This window comes from Scyliorhinus torazame, chromosome 1 (genome assembly GCF_047496885.1).
Source record: "Scyliorhinus torazame isolate Kashiwa2021f chromosome 1, sScyTor2.1, whole genome shotgun sequence".
In the NCBI taxonomy this organism is placed as follows: Eukaryota; Metazoa; Chordata; class Chondrichthyes; order Carcharhiniformes; family Scyliorhinidae; genus Scyliorhinus; species Scyliorhinus torazame.
The window spans coordinates 52,764,085-52,787,617 of record NC_092707.1 but is presented as its reverse complement, the minus strand read 5'-3'; the positions used below and the strand labels follow the sequence as shown (position 1 = coordinate 52,787,617).

General features: G+C 46.7%; 1 protein-coding gene across 1 annotated transcript in view; it reads right to left on the bottom strand.

The window, feature by feature from the left end:
• The window catches only part of pes (pescadillo), a 62,222-nt gene that overhangs the window by 21,116 nt on the left and 17,573 nt on the right, over window positions 1-23,533 (bottom strand). The window contains exons 5-7 of the mRNA XM_072492770.1: window positions 16,243-16,414; window positions 13,500-13,589; window positions 1,460-1,576 (exon numbers count right to left, since the gene is read on the bottom strand). Of these exons, the coding sequence (XP_072348871.1) occupies window positions 1,460-1,576; window positions 13,500-13,589; window positions 16,243-16,414 (379 nt within the window). The remainder of the gene's footprint in view (window positions 1-1,459; window positions 1,577-13,499; window positions 13,590-16,242; window positions 16,415-23,533) is intronic.

Genomic DNA, 23,533 nt, shown 5'->3' with positions numbered 1-23,533 from the left:
TGATTAATTTCACAAATTGAGGTGGTACTTCTACATTTTTATTAGCCAGATCCAATTTATTTTCTTTCCCGTTTTTAGTTTATTTAACTTGACCACGAACGTAACTGGATTATTGCGATTATTGAACACATTCTAAATTTAGAAATAAACTTACATTTACCAAATTTTTTTACATTGAATTTGGTGAGTCCACAAATTATCGACGCTCTTGGAAATATGGAAGCTGTGTATTAAATCCGTTCTAGTAATTAAATTAAATAGCAATTTCTCAAAAGATGGCATTTATTAAGAAATAAATCTCATAAGTTACAAGGCTCTGTGCCATTATAATGTTTGCTAAAATAATTACAAATCAGTTCTGATTTATTTTATGCAAGATAGAGTGGATGACCTGATGAAACATCAGCAGTGGTACATTACTAATTTATGAATGTGGATAGCTCATAGTTCGAAAGGTCACAAATGCAAGCGAAACAAGAATATTTCACATGAGGAGGAATGTGCATACATCTAGTAAGGGGGCTGAAAGAAATGCATCATGTTCCAACAGAACAGTATTTGATTGTGCTATCCAATAGTTCAATGTGAAAACAAAGCACTTATACTTAACCAGATCAGACAATGCGTTTCAAGGGGCCATTTCATGCTTCAGATTCCCCTCATAGTGGGTCACTGAATTCTGTGCAGATGTGGATGTTTCTTACAAAGTCGCAAACAATTTTCCACAGGGGGAGCCCCTTGCCTCTCAGGCCACCCTACTCTTTTGTCTATCAGCTGGCAATTTAAGGGCAGCGCTGACGTGTTTTGCTGTATGATTACCAACAAGCTTTCTCAAGGTGTTGAATACTAAGTGTACCTGGCAAACATCACAACTATAATTAACATTCCAATAGATTTTATTCTGGAAAAATTGATATTAGAAAAATACAATTACACCACATGCTTTTATAAGCTCTAGAACTATCCCAGTATTAAAAAGCACAGTAGACCCATTATGAACAATATAGTTGATGGATAACCACTGCACGTGAAAAGTCACGGTTGGACATGACCTTCGTTGATTTACTGGAATTCTCCAATTTTTTGGGGGAGTAAAAAGTTTTACTTATTTTACACTAGTTGAAACATTCACTCAGCTGGAGCATTGCCACTATGGGCTTCAAGCTACTGAAATGGGGAATAACATTACTTTTGTATGCTGATGATGCACAATGATTTAACAATACAAGTTGGGCAGAGCCATCAAAACACGTTCGCTGTCCTACGTAGGGCTTCATCAAACTAGGCCTACAAAACAAAGAAAGCAGAAATATATACAGTGGGAAGAAATTTGAAGGAGGAAAACGGGACCATGCATAATCTGAATCATTGTTCACACATTGTACATAAGCATGAAGTTCCAAATCATCTCCGGGACACTTGCAAAGTTGTTAAATTAATCAACAGAAATGTCACCTACCTTTGGAGGATAAAGAAGATTGAGGCTCTGATACAGTCTAAAATTGACAAACCCGAGAAGAGTTGTGAAAAACTCTGTGAAGGTTGCCATCACTCTGTAGTCTACATCTGTTGGATGCTGGAAACACATACATCATTTTAGAGCTCAGGTTGAGAAGCTTATCAAGTCGCAAGGATAATAATTTCTAGAATGAAAATGTAGTTAATTTGTATAACTTAAAAAAGTTAAAAACCCAGAATGCATTTAAAATTAAATAAAAATATCTGCTTTGAAAAAAAAACAACCGTTTGCTTGATTCCACTTGGGAACTGCAAAATCCAAAAATGCAAAGGGATTTTCATAACAAGTTCAGAGGTGTGTACAATGAACCGCGCAAAACATCCAAAGCACGTTCATGATTTTGCTCTCAACCAAACCAGATCATATTCAGATATCGAGAGGTGTCACACTTTAGAAAGCATGGAAAGCAAAAGAACAGGGAAATTAACAGTTTTCCATGCAGTCAGCTATACTACTGGCTCAGAATAAACCAATTAAACATATGTAGATGCAGCACTAATTTTAAAAATCCAAATAATAAAACTATCGCAGCCTTTAAAAATTGCTGTCATGTTCTCAAATTAAAAATAATTATCCGAACAAGCAGATAATAATTCATTTCTTTCGGAACTTTTGTGCTAATCAGGATGAAGGAACCAAATGTTCTCATTTTGGGCATCAGGTATCAACATTCAAATTTTTCCTCAGCAATTTACAGCCCAACTACATGCAGACCAAAGCCCCATCTACACCTTAACCACTTCACAGAAAACTGCCCTTATTCATAAAGGGGGATTTTTCCACTTGTCACACGAGCCGTCCTTTTGGCCTAAATGAAAGTTCCGCAAGCACAAAAATATGGTCAACTTTGCTACAAGACCACACACATTAGAAACTGTTTCCACACACATTAGAAAGTGTTTGCAGCTATTGGCCGGGATTCTCCCTTCCGGAGTCTCCCTTCCAGCGCACCTGCCAGTGGAGAATTGGGACTGGTACTAGAACTTGCACTGGGTTGGAGGGGTTCAGCTTGGGGGTATTTCCTGGGATTGGGCTCTCCCATTTTAATGCATATTTACTGCTTTTTTATGATGAGTCTGCCTCTATGATCTCGAGGAAAGAACAGCTGTGGGGGCTGCCCTTCACTTTCTAAGAAGCACTCGAGAACAAAGAGGCAGACTAAAAAAGACAGCTGTGGTTAGAGAAACAGCTGCTACCCTGACTTAATGGATCCTGCAGAGCTATAAAAATAAACAATCTGATTCTACCCATTACAATTCCAACTAGATGACTTCCGGTTGCGGCTATGCAGAGCTAAGTCGCACGTTCGGAAGCTCCCGCTTGGAACGGACATTTGGGCTCTTTTTAGGGCCCCCAACGGCATTTTTTCTACATTTCCCGTTGTGGGAAGAAGACTGCAACATTCCCCCGACAGTATATAGCTTGGACCAGGAGCGGGGCGACTAAAAAGGTGGTGGTGAAGCCAAAGAAAGTGCGAGGGAAGAATAGCAAGATGGCAGATGGCGGGGACCAGGCAGCGTGGATGCAGTGTGCGCAGGAGCAGCAGGAGGTTATCCAGCACTGCTTCAGGAAGCTCAAAGCGGACCTGCTGGAGCCGACGAAGGCTTCTATTGATAAGCTGCTGGAGACCCAGACGGCCCAGGAGGTGGAGATCCGCGAGGTCTGACAAAAGATCTCAGATAACGAGGACGAGATCTTGGGCCCAACGATAAAGGTGGAGGCGCTCCACAAGAAATGGTAGGAACGGTTCGAGGAGATGGAGAATCGGTCGAGGCGGAAGAATCTGCGGATCCTGGGCCTTCCGGAGGGGCTGGAGGGTTTGGACGTCGGGGGCCTATGTGGTCACCATGTTAAACTCGCTGATGGGAGCGGGGTCCTTCCAGGGGCCCCTGGAGCTGGAAGGGGCCCATAGAGTGCTGGCGAGGAGGCCCAAGGCTAACGAGCCGCCACGGGCGGTGTTGGTGCGGTTTCATTGGTTTGCTGATCGGGAGTGTGTACTCAGGTGGGCCAAGAAAGAGAGGAGCAGCAGGTGGGAGAATGCAGAGGTTTGAGTATATCAGGACTGGAGCGTGGAGGTGGCGAAGAAGAGGGCCGAGTACAACCGGGCCAAGGCAGTGCTGCACAGAAAGGGGGTGAAGATTGGCATGCTGCAGCCGGCGCGTCTGTGGGTTACTTATAAGGACCGGCACCATTATTTTGAGTCCCCGGAGGAGACGTGGGCATTTGTTCAGGCCGAGAAGCTGGACACAAACTGAGGGTCAGGATGGGGGGTCGGATGTGGGGATGGTCGGGGATTGTTGTTGTTGTGTTACATTTTGAGGGGGGGTTCTTTGTTCTTGTTCAGTTTTGGTTCGGCGTGGGTGGTTAGGGTGGGCTGAGCACTGTCTTGGTTGGGTCTGTCGGGTGGGCTCTTGGAGGGGGGCAAGTAAACGGAGTAAGGGGTGGATGGCCGGTTGGGGGGGATGGGGCCCCGTGGGGGACGGTGAGGCCCGGGTCAGGGGTGAGGTGAGCGGGCCAGTAAAAGGAGCTGCGACAGAGGCGGCGGGGCCGGACAGGTGGAAAGTGCGGGCTTTTTCCCGTGCTGAAGGCTGGAGGGGGCGGGGCCGGGGTGGGGAAGCAAGGGTTTTTCCCCGTGCTTGGGATGGAAGGGGGAGACGGAGAGGCTGCTGGTGGGTAATGGAGGGGGAGAGGAAGTCCCACAATGGGACGAGTCGAAGGAGTGGCGGGAGCGACCGGGGTCAGCAGGAGTCAGCTGACTTGCGGGAGTCCAATGGGGGAAGCAATGCAGCTGGGAAGGGTCCTAGCTTTGAGGTGGGGGGGGAAGGGGGAAGAGAGAGAGAGAGAGAGGGAGAACCGGGTTGCTGCTGGTATGGTCAAGGGGGAGCTGGACCAAGTGGAGGGGGTTGGGACGGGGATCTGCCGCCGTGGGGGACGGGCCGGGTGTGGGCGCGTAGCTGGCCGAGGGGGGGGGTTATGGCTAGTTGGCGGGGGAGGGGGGGTGGGTAGCCCCCTGATCCGGCTGATAATCTGGAATGTTAAGGGGGCTGAACGGGCCGGTTAAGCGGGCCCGGGTGTTCGCACACCTGAAGGGGCTGAAGGCGGATGTGGTCATGCTCCAGGAGACACACCTGAAGGTGGCAGGCCAGGTACGATTGAGGAAGGGGTGAGTAGGCTCGGTGTTTCATTCAGGGCTGGATGCCAAAAATCGGGCGGTGGCGATCTTGGTGGGAGAGAGGGTGTCGTTTGAGGCGTCGAGCATTGTGCCAGACAATGGCGGCAGGTACGTAATGGTAAGTAGTAAGCTGCAAGGGGAGAGGTTGGTGCTGGTCAACGTGTACGCCCCGAACTGAGACAAAGCGGGTTTTATGCGGCATATGTTGGGTCGGAACCCGGACTTGGAACTTGGAAGTGGGGGGAGGATACCGAGTACTTGGCGATAGCAATTTCGGATCACGCCCCGTTTTGGGTAGACCTGGAGCTGGGGGAGGAGAGGGACTAGAGCCCGTTGTGGCGCTTTGGAGGTGGGGCTGTTGGCGGACGAGGAGGTGAGCGAGCGGGTCCAAAGAAGCATAGAGAGATACCTGGAGCCCAACGATAACGGGGAGGTCCGAGTGGGGATGTTCTAGGAGGCGCTGAAGGCGGTGGTTAGGGGAGAGCTGATCTCCAGTAGGGCCCACAAGGAGAGGAGGGAGCAGGGGGAGAGGGAGAGGCTGGTGGGAGAGATGGTGAGGGTAGATAGGAGGTATGCGGAGGAGCCCGAGGAAGGATTGTTGAGGAAGAGGCGTAGCCTCCAGGCTGAATTCGACCTGGTGACCACCAGGAAGGCGAAGGCACAGTGGAGGAAGGCCCGTGGGGCGATTTATGAATATGGGGAAAAGGCAAGTCGGATGCTGGCGCATCAGCTTCGGAAGCGGGACACAGCTAGGGAGATTGGGGGGAGAGGGGGGGGTAGTGTTGTGCGGAGTGGGGTTGGCATCAATGGGGTCTTCAGGGACTTTTATGAGGAACTGTATCGGTCCGAGCCCCCACCGGAGGAGAGGGATGGGCCGCTTTCTGGACCAACTGAAGTTCCCGATGGTGGAGGAGGGACTGGTGGCGGGATTAGGGGCCCCGATTGGGCTGGAGGAGCTGGCCAAAGGGATAGGGAGCATGCAGGCGGGGAAGGCATCGGGGCCGGACGGTTTCCCGGTCGAATTTTACAAAAAACATGTGGACCTGTTGGGCCCGTTGCTGGTTAGGACCTTCAATGAGGCAAGGGATGGAGGAGGAGGAGGAGGAAGGGGGGGGGGGGGGGTTGCCCCGATGATGACCCAGGCATTGATCTCCTTGATCCCGAAGCAGGACAAGGATCCCCTGCAGTGTGGGTCTTACGAGCTGATTTCATTGTTAAATGTAGATGCCAAGGTGCTGGCGAAGATCTTAGCCACGAGAACTGAGGATTGTGTGCCGCAGGTGATCCACGAAGACCAGACGGGGTTCGTGAAGGGGAGGCAGTTGAACGCGAATGTGCGGAGGCTCCTGAACGTTATTATGATGCCGGCGAGGGAGGGGGAGGTGGAGATAGTGGCGGCAATGGACGCTGAGAAGGCCTTTGATTGGGTAGAGTGGGGGTACTTGTGGGAGGTGCTGAAGAGGTTCAGGTTTGGGGAGGGGTTCGTCAGGTGGGTTAGGCTGTTGTACGAGGTCCCGATGGCGAGTGTGGCCACAGACAAGGAGGTCTGAGTACTTTTGGTTGCATCGAGGGACGAGGCAGGGGTGTCCCTTGCCCCCCCTGCTCTTCGCGCTGGCGATTGAACCCCTGGCAATGGCACTGAGGGGCTCGAGGAACTGGAGGGGGCTCGTGCGGGGTAGGGCGGAGCATAGGGTGTCGCTCTATGCGGACGACTTGCTGCTATATGTGGCGGACCCGTTGGGGGGGAATGCCGGAGGTAATGAGGATCCTCAGGGAGTTCGGGGATTTCTCTGGGTACAAGCTCAACAGGGGAAGAGCGAGTTGTTTGTGGTTCACCCAGGGAACCAGGAGAGGGGGATTGGTGAGCTCCCACTAAAAAGGGCGGAGAGGAGCTTCAGGTATTTGGGGGTCCAGGTGGCCAGGAGCTGGGGGGTCCTGCATAGACTTAGTTTCACGAGGCTGGTGGAGCAAATGATGGAGGAGGAGTTTATGAGGTGGGGGCGTTGCCGCTGTCCCTGGCGCGTAGGGTGCAGTCAGTCAGGATGACGGTGCTCCCAAGGCTTTTGTTCCTGTTCCAGTGCCTCCACATTCTTATCCCGAAGGCCTTCTTTTGGTGGGTGAACAGGAGCATAACGGGGTTTGTGTGGGCGCGAGGGACTCAGAGGGTTAGAAGGGTGTTTCTGGAGCGGAGTAGGGATATTGGGGGGGGGGCCTGGCGCTGCCCAACCTTATGGGTACTACTGGGCCGCCAATGCGGCGATGGTGCGCAAGTGGATGATGGATGGGGAGGGGGCGGCATGGAAGAGGCTGGAGACGGCGTCTTGAGGGTGTACGGGTCTGGAGGCACTGGCAACGGCGCGCTGCCGCTCCCTCCAATGAGGTATACCACGAGCCCGGTGGTGGCGGCTGCCCTCAAAATTTAGGGGCAATGGAGGCGGCACGGGGGGGGGGGGGGGGGGGGGGGGGGGGGGGCGCCTCGGTGTGGACCCTGATACGGGGGAACCGTCGGTTTGTCCCAGGGAGAATAGATGGAGGGTTTCCGGGGTGGCACAGGGCAGGGATAAGAAGGTTGGGGGACCTGTTTGTGGATGGAAGGTTCGCGAGCCTGGGTGAGCTGGAGGAGAAGTATGGGCTCCCCCCGGGAAACGCCTTTAGGTATCTACAGGCAAGGGCGTTTGCCAGGCGGCAAGTGGTGGAATTCCCGCTGCTGCCGCCACGCACGGTACAGGACAGAGTGCTCTAGGGGGCGTGGGTTGGAGAGGGGATGATCTCGGCAACGTACCAGGTGATGCAGGAGGAGGAGGAGGCCTCGGTGGTGGAGTTGAAAGTTAAGTGGGAGGAGGAGTTGGGGGAGGAAATCGAGGAGGGGACGTGGGCAGATGCCCTAGGGAGGGTGAACTCTTCCTCTTCGTGCGCGAGGCTCAGCCTCATACAGTTTAAGGTGCTGCACAGGGCACACATGACCAGGACAAGGATGAGCCGGTTTTCTGGGGGTGAGGAAGGTGTGTTAGGTGCTCAGGGAGCCCAGCAAACCACACCCATATGTTCTGGGCATGCCCAGCGCTGGAGGAATTTTGGAAGGGCGTAGCAAGGACGGTGTCGAGGGTGGTAGGATCCAGGGTCAAACCGGGCTGGGGGGGGGTCGCAATATTTGGGGTTGCAGAGAGCCGGGAGTGTAGGAGGCGAAAGAGGCCGGTATTCTGGCCTTTGCGTCCCTGGTAGCCCAGCGAAGGATTCTTCTTCAGTGGAAGGATGCGAGGCCCCCAAGCGTGGAATCCTGGATCAACGATATGGCAGGGTTTATTAAATTGGAGAGGGTGAAATTTGTCTCAAGGGGATCGGTGCAAAGGTTCTTCAGGCGGTGGCAACCGTTCTTGAATTTCCTGGCAGAACGGTAGACAATGGTCAGCAGCAGCAACCCGGGGGGGGGGGAGATGGGTTCTATTTTATTTTTGTTTGTCTATACTGGGGGATCTTGAGGGGGTGTATATATTTGCTATGTTTGTTATATGTTTCGGCGGGTGTTAATATATTATTTATGTATAGGGGGGAGGGGAGCACTGGGTTGTTTTGTATTTAATTCTATTGGGTTCCTTTTACATTTTGTTGTTGATATTTTGTGAAAACTTTAATAAAAATTATTTTTTTAAAAAATAAAATTAAAACTCCAACTAGATGTCAAAAACAATGCTTTTAGCAAGCAATGGAGTGTGAAATTCAATGTAAACAATCCAGTTCAAAGAATTCAGCTTCCTGGTCATACACAGACTTCCATACTTCAAAAGGAAATGAAATTGACTGTGTGAAAACAACTTCAAAAGGGTATATGTCATCTCACAGACCGTCAATCATTGACATACTGACAGACATTTTAAAGGGCTTAGGGGTACAGATGGGATCACTTTCACTTTATTATGACAAAACTTTATTTCTTACATAGTGACTTGCTGTTTAGAGGGTTTAGGGGTGCAGATCAGAACACTTTCAACTTTATTATTAGGGATGTGTATTTATGAGATAATGAGTGATTGTCTAAATGATATTAGAGGTACAGATGAGCACATTTCCACTATTATGGAAAAATCTTAACACACGCAGACATGGGGAAAATGTGCAAACTCCACACGGACAGTGACCCAGGGCCGAGATTCGAACCCGGGTCCTCAGGGCTGCAGCCCCAGTGCTACCCACTGCGCCACATGCAGCCCGGCATGGTTTTAATAATTTCAGGCCTGTTCACTTCCAAACTTGGCTGCTGCAAATCATGATGGAAATTTTAAAAAATAAATTTACAGTACCCAATTCTTTTTTCCCCCCCAATTAAGGGCAATTTAGCATGGGTATCCTGTTTCTCCAACACAAAATGAGTGTTTGTACCGTTTGGCCATGTACATATTTTTTACTGTTTCAATAAAAAGATATGGCCAATCCACCTAGCCTGCACATCTTTGAGTTGTGGGGGTGAGACCCACGCATACACGGGGAGAATGTTCAAACTCTACACGGACAGTGACCCGGGGCCAGGATCGATCCCGTGTCCTCAGCGCCGCGAGGCTGCAGTGCTAACCACTGCGCCACTGGGCTGCCCCTGAAACCTTTTAAATATTTTTTGTGCCTTTCTTCAATAACAAGATCAGGGTAGATTTGTGGCATATATGGAATGTGCTCAACAGTGCTTCCTTATGATTCAAAACTCCTAATCATACAGTTGGAGACATCTCTCTGGCCCACTTTGAGACCCAGAATCATGAGTGTTTTAGCCCATCATTCTGCAACCTGTAGGTAGAGTCAGCGTTATTGCAGGCAAACCTCTATCAAAACATGACGATTGGGGTTAAGCACTTGCTATTGGGCAAATATGACACTGCACTGAACTACAGGTTCAGTTAACGGTCATGGTTAAACAAGGGTAGGTGTGTAAACAGTGCGATCCAATCTCCTAAAGAAAAGCATACTATGTCAATTTCAGTGAAATACGATTCATTCTACTAGGCTTCAATTTGGTAGAAGGGGACTAACGTCCCCATCTGAATAGTTAGGCTGCCAGAAACAGACTGCTCATTTTTGGAACAGCAGTTCCACTAAGCTTAAGAAATATCACATGATTTACATATTGGACCATGTAAACAATGAATAGAAGGAATTACAAAGTTCTTTGTTCATCTACCACCAGGGCATAATGGAGGCTTTATTGCTAGAAGCCAGCTGCAGTGCCCCATTCCAATGTTACAAGGGACTCTTTTCAATAAATGAAAGCTTTTAAAATATTAAAAACGCCTACAGCATTGCAGTTGGCCAAACAAATGACAGGCAAGTCGTGGTCTGAGCTGAGTAGCTGTCCAAAATTCTGAAGAATGCAATGCAAGAATTTAATTTCCCAGTTGTTTTGGGCAAAGATTGAATTTAAATCAAAACTTGGCCATGCCACTTGTACAAGCAGTTCCTGGTTTAAATGCAAAAATTCCAGTATGTAGGCCTAATATAGAGAGAGGATCCAAGTGCTCATCGGCTTCTAATACGATCCCTTTCGTATATAAGGAGCAAGAGGGTAACTAGAGAAAGGATTGGCCCATTCAAAGACAAAAGAGGGAATTTATGCGTGGAGTCAGAGGAAATGGGTGAGATTCTTAATGAGTACATTGCATCGGTATTCACCAAGGAGAGGGACATGATGGATGTTGAGGCTAGGGATGGATGTTTAAATACTCTAGGTCAAGTCGGCATAAGGAAGGGGGAAGTTTTGGGTATTCTAAAAGGCATTAAGGTGGACAAGTCCCCAGAGGGAAGCGAGGGACGAAATAGCTGGGGCCTTAACAGATATCTTTGCAGCATCCTTGAGCATGGGTGAGGTCCCGGAGGACTGGAGAATTGCTAATGTTGTCCCTTTAAGAAGGGTAGCAGGGATAATCCAGGGAATTACAGACCTGTGAGCTTGACGTCAGTGGTAGGCAAATTGTTGGAGAAGATTCTGAGGGATAGGATCTATTCACATTTGGAAGAAAATAGACTTATCAGTGATAGGCAGCATGGTTTTGTGCAGGGAAGGTCATGTCTTACAAACCTAATAGAATTCTTTGAGGAAGTGACAACGTTAATTGATGAGGGAAGGGCTGTAGATGTCATATACATGGACTTCAGTAAGGCGTTTGATAAAGTTTCCCATGGCAGGTTGATGGAAAAAGTGAAGTCGTATGGGGTTCAGGGTGTACTAGCTAGATGGATAAAGAACTGGCTGGGCAACAGGAGACAGAGAGTAGTGGTGGAAGGGAGTATCTCAAAATGGAGAAAGGTGACTAGTGGTGTTCCACAGGGATCCGTGCTCGGACCACTGTTGTTTGTGATATACATAAATGATCTGGACGAAGGTATAGGTGGTCTGATTAGCAAGTTTGCAGATGATACTAAGATTGGTGGAGTTGTAGATAGCGAGGAGGACTGTCAGGAGAATGCAGCAAAATATAGATAGATTGGAGAGTTGGGCAGAGAAATGGCAGATGGAGTTCAATCCAGGCAAATGCGAGGTGATGCATTTTGGAAGATCTAATTCAAGAGCGGACTATATGGTCATTGGAAGAGTCCTGGGGAAAATTGATGTACAGAGAGATCTGGGAGTTCAGGTCCATTGTACCCTGAAGGTGGCAACGCAGGTCGATAGCATGGTCAAGAAGGCATACAGCATGCTTGCCTTCATCGGACGGGGTATTGAGTACAAGAGCCGGCAGGTCATGTTACAGTTGTATAGAACTTTGGTTAGGCCACATTTGGAATACTGCGTGCAGTTCTGGTCGCCACATTATCAGAAGGATGTGGATGCTTTAGAGAGGGTGCAGAGGAGGTTCACCAGGATGTTGCCTGGTATGGAGGATGCTAGCTATGAAGAAAGGTTGAGTAGATTAGGGTTGTTTTCGTTGGAAAGATGGAGGTTGAGGGGGGGACCTGATTGAGGTCTACAAAATTATGAGAGGTATGAACAGGGTGGATAGCAACAAGCTTTTTCCAAGAGTGGGGGTGTCAATTACAAGGGGTCACGATTTCAAGGTGAGAGGGGGAAAGTTTAAGGGAGATGTGCGTGGAAAGTTTTTTACGCAGAGGGTGGTGGGTGCCTGGAACGCTTTGCGCATACTTTGAAAGTCAACAGGGAATCCCAGGTTCCTACTAACATAAAGACTGGAGTACATTTTGACTTGGTAGCTCCAATTACAAATAAAATGTTAGCTTCAAGACATTTTGGTAGTCTTTTGTATCTAGATGATGAAGTCTTGCTTGAACTCCCACTCAGCCCACAGACAGCATATCTGCAGGTTTGTAGCAAGACTGTAGTTTCTCCGGAATCAAAAGAAACCCATTATTCAGCACCCTTCAGAAATCTGGTAGCAAGAAAAACAGTGCTGCTGCTAGGCTACTTTAAGACATTACAGTTTCAATTACGAATCAAAGCTACAGCTCAGTGCTACAAGTACAGTTGGAAAGGTCTGGGGGAAAAAACTATACAATCAAACATTTTTGCTTGACGTAAATTGATATTAAAAAATTAACCAAACGTTTCCCACTCTTTCAACTTTACAATACACGACGTTTGTTTTGTATTATTTGTCTGGAACCAAGGGTCACTCACGGTCTAAGGATACAGGGTAAACCATTTTAGGACTGAGATGAGGAGAAATGTGGTGAGCCTATGGAATTTGCTACCACAGAAAGCGGTTGAGGCCAAAACATGGTATGTTTTCAAGGAGTTAAATATAGCTCGAGGCTAAAGGGATCGAAGGAACAGGTTACTGAGTTGGATGATCAGCCATGATCATAGAGAGGACTCGAAGGGCCAAATGACCTACTTCTGCTCCTAATTTCTATGTTTCTATTTATTAAAACTGCAGGAGAAAATGGTTTAGGTTTGGGGGAGGAGGGGTAGCAAATGTCCACAATGTGCAAAGTCAGTGGATATTGTGTTTGAAAAAGGTTTAGGGAATGGGACTGAACAGATAGTTATTTCAGAGAGCTGGTGCATGCATGATGAGCTGAACAGCCTTCTGTAAAATTCTATGATTGTAATCAAATTTGAACTTCCCTTCAAAATTAATTTTATGCAAGCTTTTTATTCTTTGACTTTGCAACTTAAGCAGTAGAGTGCCAAATAACACCTAGCTATCTAGCCAGTCTGTGTTTTTGAATTTGGATTGAGGTATTGAATAACATCGGGTCTGAACTAATTCACAATTACACGGTCTTGCCCTATATGGATGGCAATGTGAGATCTGAATAGGAATGGCTGCTATCGTAACACACCACTATCTGACGTGAAGTAGCTCTTCCTTCCAAACTCCACCCTTAAAATGGAAAGGTTAATTTTCTACAAAACAAGAACGTAACGCTTTTTAAAAAATGCAATACTCAAATCATAAAGTGCACAATGTGTGAGGCAAACATGTGCTTTGAAGAACATATAGACCTGGTACGAGTCTCTCCATTTAAAGATGGAAGAATATGTTAACAAAGATAGTTCTCCTGTTTTTCCCCACTTTGCAATTACCATGATCTCCCCCCCCCCCAAAAAAGAAACATTGCTGCGGCTATTACAAAATTATTGCAATATTAGGGAACTTACAAGATCAGATATCTAATACCGAGTGTTGACAAACATTAGCTAAAGTATTCTTATTATGCTACAGGCATTCAGCAGTAACACTGGCTGCCTGAAACAATAATACACATCATATTTCTGCATATCCACTAGCTATTGCTTTAAGGATCCATCAAGAACTACTGAATAGCTAAACTGCAATCTGTCAGTGTGCTGTCTCTGATACTTACATTGTGTGCAAATGAATAGGGCACAATCCATGTTATCAGTTGGCCAAGAACTTCAGCCTGGTAATAAATTCCTTTGATAGACAGGAATACCTAGCAAGAAATTATATTTCATTCAGTTAAAACGACAGGAGAAAAGCTCGCATCACTAAAAAGAGAGCAAATGTAATTTGTGCTTCTTGTTACATCATTAAATTTGGCGCAATGGATTTCTTGAAAACACAATACAACTGAACCTCCAACAAAATATTTTTTTGCATATGTAATTGCAGCTTATTTTATAATATTGGGGTTGGCAGAACAAAGCAAAATTGATTTTTGTAATTATTTTCATCATTTTTGAGTGGATGGGGCCCCAAGAGTGTAAACTGAAGTGCAAGTTCAGTTGCTTATCGTTAAATTTAATTTAATTTAATTTAATAAAACGATCTGCCGATCCGGTCGCATTTTTCTAACCACCCAGCTCCAATTCTCTGTTAACTAATTGGCTGTCCATCTGTTGATGTTAAATTCTGTTGTTACAGAATACGAGCATTCTAATTTGGAGCATCGGGAGAACCTGTCAACACCATCTTTTTATTTATTTTGCAAATTTTATGTCCTTAGCTTCTAAAGGCATCAACTAATTGCTGTGCACAGTTTCGCAGCTGTCATGAATTTGGTCCCAACAGAGAATAGCGGGTTATTTCACCACATTATACATGAGCACCCATGCTATAGTTCCACAGCCTTATAGGAACTAGAGTCTGGACAGTGAGCACCTCTGATTCAACTGCAGCAGTTGGGGCTGAGTGACCAACACATGCAATTTTAGCCAACTGACTCCTACAAAGTGATCCTCTGGCTAGTACGATTCCCTCGCAGTTTGCAATGGAGAATCTCAGTTCCCCATAACACCGCCATCAGAGTAACAAATCAAGGCGGCAGAAACAACTCAAAGTTCAGTGGAGCTGGAGTCTATTATTGGCAAGACCCTGGAGTTTCATAGAATTTACAGGGCAGAAGGAGGCCATTCGGCCCATCGAGTCTGCACTGGCTCTTGGAAAGAGCACCCTACCCAAGCCCACACCTCCACCCTATCCCCATAACCCAGTAACCCCATCCAACACTAAGGGCAATTTTGGACACTAAGGGCAATTTATCATGGCCAATCCACCTAACCTGCACATCTTTGGACTGTGGGAGGAAACCGGAGCACCCGGAGGAAACCCGCGCACACACGGGGAGGACGTGCAGACTCCGCACAGACAGTGACCCAAGCCAGAATCGAACCTGGGACCCTGGAGCTGTGAAGCAATTGTGCTATCCACTATGTTACCGTCAACAGGGTACTGATAACTGTTTTTAAAAGGAGCACAAAAAAAAAATCATTTGTTTTAATTTATCTGTATAAAAAGTGGGGGAAACACTTTTAACAAATAAAGTATTCTCTACACCTTCCTCCCCCTTCAAATATCTTTGGCTATTCCATCAAATTGTTATCCATCTTTTACCCTTGGGATCAGTCTTATTGCTCTTTCCTGCGCCTCTTCTTGTGTAAAAAAAATTTTTCTCCGGCGAGGAGATAAGTATACCAATACAATAGCCCTTCTATAATTTGTTTTATCCAGCATTTCATTTGTTATGAAGCTCTTTAGGCCACCCAGAGATTGCATGAAAAGCCATATACAAAGTCAAATTTTCCTTCTTTCTATACAGTCTAACATTCTGCTAGTACCTTTCTTAGATATCTTCATCAAAATGGATAGTGGGATCTGTGCTAATTCAGCATTAAACTTTTATCTTTACATTGTCTGTATCTTTGAATGAATGAATGAAAGAAAATCGCTTATTGTCACAAGTAGGCTTCAATGAAGTTAGTGAAAAGCCCCTAGTCGCCACATTCTGGCGCCTGTTCGGGGAGGCTGTTACAGGAATTGAACCGTGCTGCTGGCCTGCCTTAGTCTGTTTTCAAAGCCAGCGATTTAGCCGGGTGCTAAACAGGGTCATTTCTTTTCCCACGTGCCTGTCCTATTAGATCTAAAAACTTGGTCTCCTTTGTTATTTTTGTGTCGCTAGCAAGTCTGACCCGCATCTTAGGTTCTTCTGTGGGATCACGTTGCTACTCATAACTATATGATCAGTGTACTAAATTCATAGCTGGTAAAACTTGGTTTAGCTTGTAGTTTCAATTCACAAAATATACATGAACAATAAATACCTTTCAGCTTTTCCATCTTTATTAATTGTTTGAAATTGACATTCTGAATCAATTCATTTTCATTTCTCGGCAGGAAGCCAATTCTGCTTTCTATAAATCCTTACCATGAGTTTGAGTGCTTTCTATCAGCATTCAAATCACTAGCTCTGTACAGCGAGTCCTCAGCAGCAAAGCAGAGTTGGAAGCCCAAGATCAGCCATTATTGTATTGAATGGCAGAACAAGATTGCTCGTGCTCCTATTTCTTGGGTTCTCATTTTGCTGGCACGTTCGCTGATAATCATGACAAGTATTTCTCCAGAACGATTCCACCGATAATACACATTCCTTACAAGATTTTCTTATACCATCAGAGCTCTTCCACCCTCTTAATAAATCTTAATGTGGTTAATCTTGGAAACATGCACCCTGCCAGGCCTCGTATTGTACACTGTGAAACTGGCAGAAGTGGAAAAACTGCTACATTTAACATCTGGCTGAACATATATTCACCACGCTTACATTCCAGGACACCATCTCAAACAAGGCCCGTTTGGCGAAGACTCACCTTGCGGAGTGACCTGGAGGCGATAACAAAATTCATAAACTCCACAGTTAGGCGCCGACATAACTGAATCGTCTGTACATGGCATTTACCCGTGCGAGGGAATGTGGCAAATAGGAAGCACATGGACAATGCATCATCCAGGTCACGGAGTGCATCTATGAAGGTAGGATACCTTAAGGGAGAAAGGAAAAAAAATGGTCATCGGGAAAAATAGGAGCCATAAAATTCAAAGAGTTTTATAAACACCATGTAGATCACAGAATCGAATATCGGTAAACTTTTTACATGGCCTCATTATAACCTGGGTCACAGAACGGCATTTCTTGGAGCTAAAACACTTCCCTAAGAAAATGCACATCTACTTTCCTGAAGAACATTTATTGTTCTGAGGTACTTCTGACCTCATACTGACAATGCACTGGGCGAGAGGATGAAAGGCTTATTGGGGGGAGGAGGAATGATAGGTGCCTGTGTTTAACTCAAATTGTAATCCAAGTCTGTTTGCTGTTTTGTGCTACATCCAAAGGTAGTGAAGCACAGTTGAAGTCTCAGAGCAGGATGAGGAATTACTCCGAGGACTGAAAGCGGTCTATGTATCCATTACTTGTCAGGTAAAATGAAGCTTGGGCAGCGTGGTGGTACAGTGGCTAGCACTGCTGCCTCTCGGCACCGAGGACCTGGGTTTGATCCCGGGTCACTGTCCATGTGGAGTGTGCACATTCTCCCCGTGTGAAGTCTGGGTCTCACCCCCATAACCCAAAGATATGGAGGTTAGGTGGATTGGCCATGCTAAATTGCCCTTTAATAGAAAAAAAAGAGAATTGGGCATTAAAATTAAAAAGGGAATAATAATAATAATCACTTATTGTCACAAGTAGGCTTCAATGAAGTTACTGTGAAAAGCCCCTAGTCGCCACATTCCGGCACTTGTTCGGGGAGGCCGGTACGGGAATTGAACCCACGCTGCTGGCATTGTTCTGCATTACAAGCCAGCTGTTTAGCCCACTGTGTCAAACCAGCCCCTGCAGTAAAAGTAGTAAGTAAAATGAAGCAGGATTGTCCTACAGAAAAGATTCACTGTTCAATCTACCAATTGAAGCCATTGTGACCCAATCAGTAACAATTTGCCCTTATATCACAAATGTCGAAGTAGCACACCATCCTGATTCTGACATGTATTGGCACTCTCTCATTGTCACTGGGTCAGAATCCTGATCGAACATTGAACTGGTTCAAAGAGTAGACCCACTGCGACCTTATCAAAAGGGAATTAGAAATGGGCAATGGGCCTTGCCAGCGATGCCCTCATCCAGAAAGACTGATTAAAACATTATGAGGCGATAGGTAGAGTATTGGGCAGTGGCATCAGGGCCAGAGTGTGCATGCGTGCCTCAATTTGTGTAGAGAGAATGAGAGTCTTGATCTGAAGTTAGGAAGGGGAGGGAGGAAGAGGCCAAAGTGGAATGAGAACAGCAGGAATTCAAAGCTGCCCCAGGAAGCAGCAGAGTGGACAGCACATGCAGTTTTCTACAGGGGGGGGGGGGGGCAGTGAGCCAAATCCCATCTCCCACCCCCGCAGGACAGGGCACAAGTAAAGCCAGACTGGGCAGAGAGAGGCAGGGGTGGGATGAGGTGTAAAATCAGTTGTACATGCTGACAAAATCTAGCAGCCCTGTGTCTCTCATGAATCATGTGCTTTTCATGGGCCAGATTATGAGTGGGAATGTGAGCTCTATAGATCACATGATTTCAATTAAAATAAAATACAATGTTGGAATACTGAGGGAGGTACAGGGCAAGTGATTTCCACTCTCCACCACTGGAAAACAATAATAATCCAATGGAGTTTCATAGCCAATAGGATTTGTGGATATAACGAGAAAGTATTGCTACTATTAGCATTGATATAAGCCATGACATTTCAAAATACTTTATCAAGAGGAGGAAGAATTATTGCCAAATCAGAAAGGCAGCAACGGGGAAGTGTAGGAGTTAAAGTTTAGTCAGATAGTTTTGAGAACGCTTTTGAAAGAGAAGGACTGGGGTGAAGGCTTTCCTGGCAACATTAGGGCAAAGGGGTGGGGAGAAAGATACAGAGGGAACGTACGGCTGGAGAAGATTTCTGAGAAAGGTTAGGACAAGGTCATGGATGGAGTTACATGTAAGGATTTTGGCATTAATGCACTGGGAAATAGGAGATGTCTGTGTTTCTAAAAGGTTTGAAATACTTACAAATCCCTTTGTCCGAAATGTAAACAGAAACCAAGATAATAGTGCAAATGTAGGATATATTAACAGATGGCTCGTCAATCATTAACAGTTAGAAGAGCACCTTGAATTGAAACAATGCTCCCCTTTAAAACAAAGACACTTTTGAACAGGTATTTTAAACCTATAAAATACACATGAGGCATTAAGTACCCAGAAAGAATTATTTAAAAAATTATTCCACATCAGCTAACACCTTGAGACGCTTGTTTAGCATCAAAATCACTTTTTAGAAAAACAAAAACACCTTCTGCATCAAGTAGTTTAATACCACATGGGAAAAATTCAGTATGAAAGAAGAGCTGGTCAACAGAAGATGCAAATTCCCAATAAAAATTAAATAGGATGGGCGCCACAATGGTTCGCACTGCTGCCTCACGGTGCCAAGGATCCCGGCCCCGGGTCACTGTCCGTGTGGAGTTTGCACATTCTCTAGTGTCTGCGTGGATCTCACTCCCACAACCCAACCATGTGCAGGGTAGGTGAATTGGTCAGACTAAATTGACCCTTAATTGGGAACATTTTTTTAAAAAAAAAATTAAATTAAAAAGAGAAAGCTCACTTTTGTGGGGTGATGGGGGGGCAACAAGAGAGATGAAAGCTCATAGTCTGGAACAGATAGTGTGTTGCAACCTGTGGCAGTACAGAGCAGTGGAACTATAGTATACACTGCTGGTATGCTACTTGTGCATTTTCAACCGCAGCTAAGGTGTTGGTGAAGTATCATGTTGAATGAGAGGTTGGGGGAGGGGGAGAAGGGAAGAGAGAAAGAGGAAAAACACCAAGGAGTTAATTAGATTTTCCAAAAATGGAATCTATTTGAGGACACCAGATTGACGTCACTTGAGGTTTGCTCTTTTGTGGTTATCCAAAACCCCCGAGATTATTATAGCTTTGTAACATTCCGAGCCACCTTAATTTGTTTTTTTCAGGATCAGAACATTATGTAGGCAACAAGTTAGTGTTTTCATGACTGAAGGAGAATACAGAAATGAGACAATTAATCTAGATTTATCCATGAGCACTGACCAACTGTTTCCATTTCAACCATTCCTGTTTTAATTACCAGGAACAGCCAGTTCTGAAATGCAAGGTGTGGTTTTTCCTCCTATTTTAAGAATCGCACCTTTTCATAGCTGACTTGTCTACTCATTGAATACTGTATAATGAAAGAGCTTTAGGTCGATTGGCCAATGAGAATAGACCATCTTTAGATACTCCCCATTAATTGTGTAGATCTTTCAAGCGATCAGGCAGAGACAATATAACAATCTCCTTAGCGAACAAAAGCGATTGTAAAACTACCTTCAGCCGTGGTCAGGGCAGCACAGTAGCGCAGTGGTTCACAGCGCCGGGTCCAGGGATCGATTCCCGGCTTGGGTCACTGTCTGTGAGGACTCTGCACGCTCCCCCAGTGTCTGCGTGGGTTTCCTGTGTGCGCACCGGCTTCCTCCCAAAAGTCCCGAAAGACGTGTTTGTTAGGTGAATTGGATATTCGGAATTCTCCCTCAGCGTACCTGAACAGGTGCCAGAGTGTGGGGACTAGGGGATTTTCACAGTAATTTCATTGCCTGTTAATGGAAGCCTACTTCTGGCACTAATAAAAATTATTATATTTTGCTGGTCCAACTTGCTCTTTTTTTTTTTTAAATGTGGTGGGTGGGAATATTAACTGGTGGAGACAATGAAAATTCCCATCTCCGTTTCCAGGTTAAGGATTCCTCTAAAGACATACCAAGTAATCCATGACAATTTAGTGTTCCCACTGAATTTACCTACATCATCAACTATGTTTGCAGTGCATAAAAAAAAGTGATGTCACACTCATCAGTTTGCCAAACACAAGCAGTATGTTTGTCCAATTACAGGCAGATAGGGGAAAAATCATGGCCAATCACCAAGCAGTAGCTAAGTAGGAAAAGCAAATCATAAATTATCAACTAAATTGTTCTTTCTTCCTCGCACCAAAGCTACCAACGAGTACAATACACACCAAATTCACTCAACCCTTCAAAAGAACGATAGATTTTAATGATTTTCCTACCTGATTTGTATCCATATACACAGTTAAAAACATTTACAAAATTGTTCTGTGGTTGAGGGAAGGGGTTTGTCAGAGAGACAAAACAGGGGCTGGTTTAGCACACTGGGCTAAATCGCTGGCTTTGAAAGCAGACCAAGACAGGCCAGCAGCACGGTTCAATTCCCGTACCAGCCTCCCCGAACAGGCGCCGGAATGTGGCGACTAGCGGCTTTTCACAGTAACTCAATTTGAAGCCTACTTGTGACAATAAGCGATTTTCATTTCAAACTTACACTTAAAAGTAAGCATTTATTATTAGATTGGAATGGAAGGTGGTGCCCTAGCACAAGCCTGCCCTTTGAAGCCTCAGTCTCCAAGTCAGCTTCAGTCTTTGAATTAGGAATTTCGTCTGGCCCAGTTTTAGTAAAGCCAACAGTGTTGTTTGGGCTTTAAAAAATTTCAGGTCACTGTAAAAGAATTTTTTAAAAATATGTTTATTAAGAGTTTTTTAACAAAATTTTCAACCATACAAACAAATCCCCCCCCCCGCCCATAACGAAAAAAGAAAGCTCGCATAGCATGACATGAACATGGCACGTCAATATGATACAGAACTTTGTACATTGGATTCCTCCCATGCATGTCAGTTTTCCGGATCATTCATGTGTTTTCTTGCTCAAATGCCCCCCAGAAAAAAAACCTTCCCCCCGCGAAAGACATCCCCCCCCTGGGTTGCTGTTGCTGCTGTCCGACCTTCATCTAACGCTCCGCGAGATAGTCTAGGAACGGTTGCCACTGCCTGTAGAACCCCTGCGCAGACCCTCTCAAGGCAAACTTTATCCTCTCCAACTTGATAAACCCTGCCATATCATTTATCCAGGCCTCCACGCTGGGGGGCTTCGCCTCTTTCCACATTAACAAGATCCTTCGCCGGGCTACTAAGGACGCAAAGGCCAGAATGCCGGCCTCTTTCGCCTCCTGCACTCCCGGCTCGTCCGCTACTCCAAATAGTGCTAGCCCCCAGCTTGGCTTGACCCGGACTTTCACCACCTTAGATACTATTCCCGCAACTCCCCTCCAATGCCGGGCATGACCAAAACATATGGACATGGTTCGCCGGACTTCCAGAGCACCTCCCACATCTGTCCTCCACCCCAAAGAACCTACTCAGCCTCGCCCTCGTCATATGCGCTCTGTGCACTACCTTAAACTGTATCAGGTTAAGCCTGGCACACGAGGAATAGGAATTAACCCTACTTAGGGCATCAGCCCACAGCCCCTCCTCAATCTCCTCCCCCAACTCCTCTTCCCATTTACCCTTCAGCTCCTCTACCAAAGCCTCCCCCTCTTCATTCATCTCCTGGTATATCGCCGACACCTTGCCCTCCCCGACCCATACGCCCGAAATCACACTCTCTTGAATACCCTGTGCCGGTAACTGTGGGAATTCCCTCACCTGCCGCCTCACAAACGCCCTCACTTGCATGTACCTGAAGGCATTTCCCAGGGGTAGTCCAAATTTCTCCTCCAGCGCCCCTAAGCTCGCAAACGTTCCATCGATGAACAGGTCCCCCATTCTTCTAATCCCTGCCCGATGCCAGCTCTGAAACCCCCCATCCATCCTTCCTGGGACAAACCGATAGTTATCCCTAATCAGTGACCACACCGAGGCTCCCAACACTCCCCTGTGTCGTCTCCACTGCCCCCAGATCTTTAGCGTTGCCGCCACCACCGGGCTCGTGGTGTACCTTGTCGGCGAGAGCGGCAGCGGTGCCGGCACCAGCGCCCCCAGGCTCGTTCCTTTGCAGGACGCCATCTCCAACCTCTCCCACGCCGCCCCCTCTCACTCCATCACCCACTTACGGATCATCGCCACGTTGGCTGCCCAGTAGTAGCCACCCAAATTCGGCAATGCCAACACTCCTCTATCCCTGCTACGCTCCAGGAACCCCCTCCTTACCCTCGGGGTCTTGCTCGCCCACACAAATCCCATAATGCTCCTGCCTACCCTCTTAAAAAAGGCCTTGGTGATCACGATCGGAAGGCACTGGAACACAAAAAGAAACCTTGGGAGGACCACCATTTTAATTGACTGTACCCTGCCCGCCAGCGAGAGTGGCAACATGTCCCACCTTTTAAAATCCTCCTCCATCTGTTCCACCAGCCGCGTCAAATTAAGTTTGTGCAGTGCCCCCCAGCTCCTAGCTACCTGAATCCCCAAGTATCGAAAGCTCCTTTCCGCCCTCCTCAACGGTAGGTCGTCTATCCCTCTTCCCTGATCCCCCAGATGCACCACAAAGAGCTCACTCTTTCCCACATTGAGCTTATAGCCCGAGAAGTCTCCAAACTCCCTCAGGATCTGCATGACCTCAACCATCCCCTCCACTGATCCGCCACATACAGCAACAGGTCATCTGCGTACAGCGACACTCGATGTTCCTCTCCACCTCGGACCACCCCCTTCCATTTCCCCGACTCCCTTAACGTCATGGCCAAAAGTTCAATTGTCAATGCAAACAGCAGAGGGGACAGGGGGCACCCCTGCCTCGTCCCTCGATACAGCCGGAAATACTCCGACCTCCGCCGGTTCGTGACCACACTCGCCACCGGGGCTCTATACAGGAGCTTGACCCAACTAATAAACCCTCCCCCGAACACAAACCTCCTCAACACTTCCCAGAGATACTCCCACTCTACTCGGTCAAAGGCCTTCTCCGCGTCCATGGCTGCCACTATCTCCGCCTCTCCCTCCACCGATGGCATCATTATCACATTTAGGAGCCTTCGCACATTGGTATTTAGCTGCGTACCCCTTACGAATCCCGTCTGGTCCTCGTGAATCACCCCCGGGACACAGTCCTCAATCCTCGTAGCCAACATTTTTGCCAGCAACTTAGCATCTACGTTGAGGATCAAGATCGGTCTATACGACCCACATTGCAGTGGGTCCTTATCCCGCTTCAAGATCAAAGAGATCGTCGCCTCCGACATTGTCGGGGG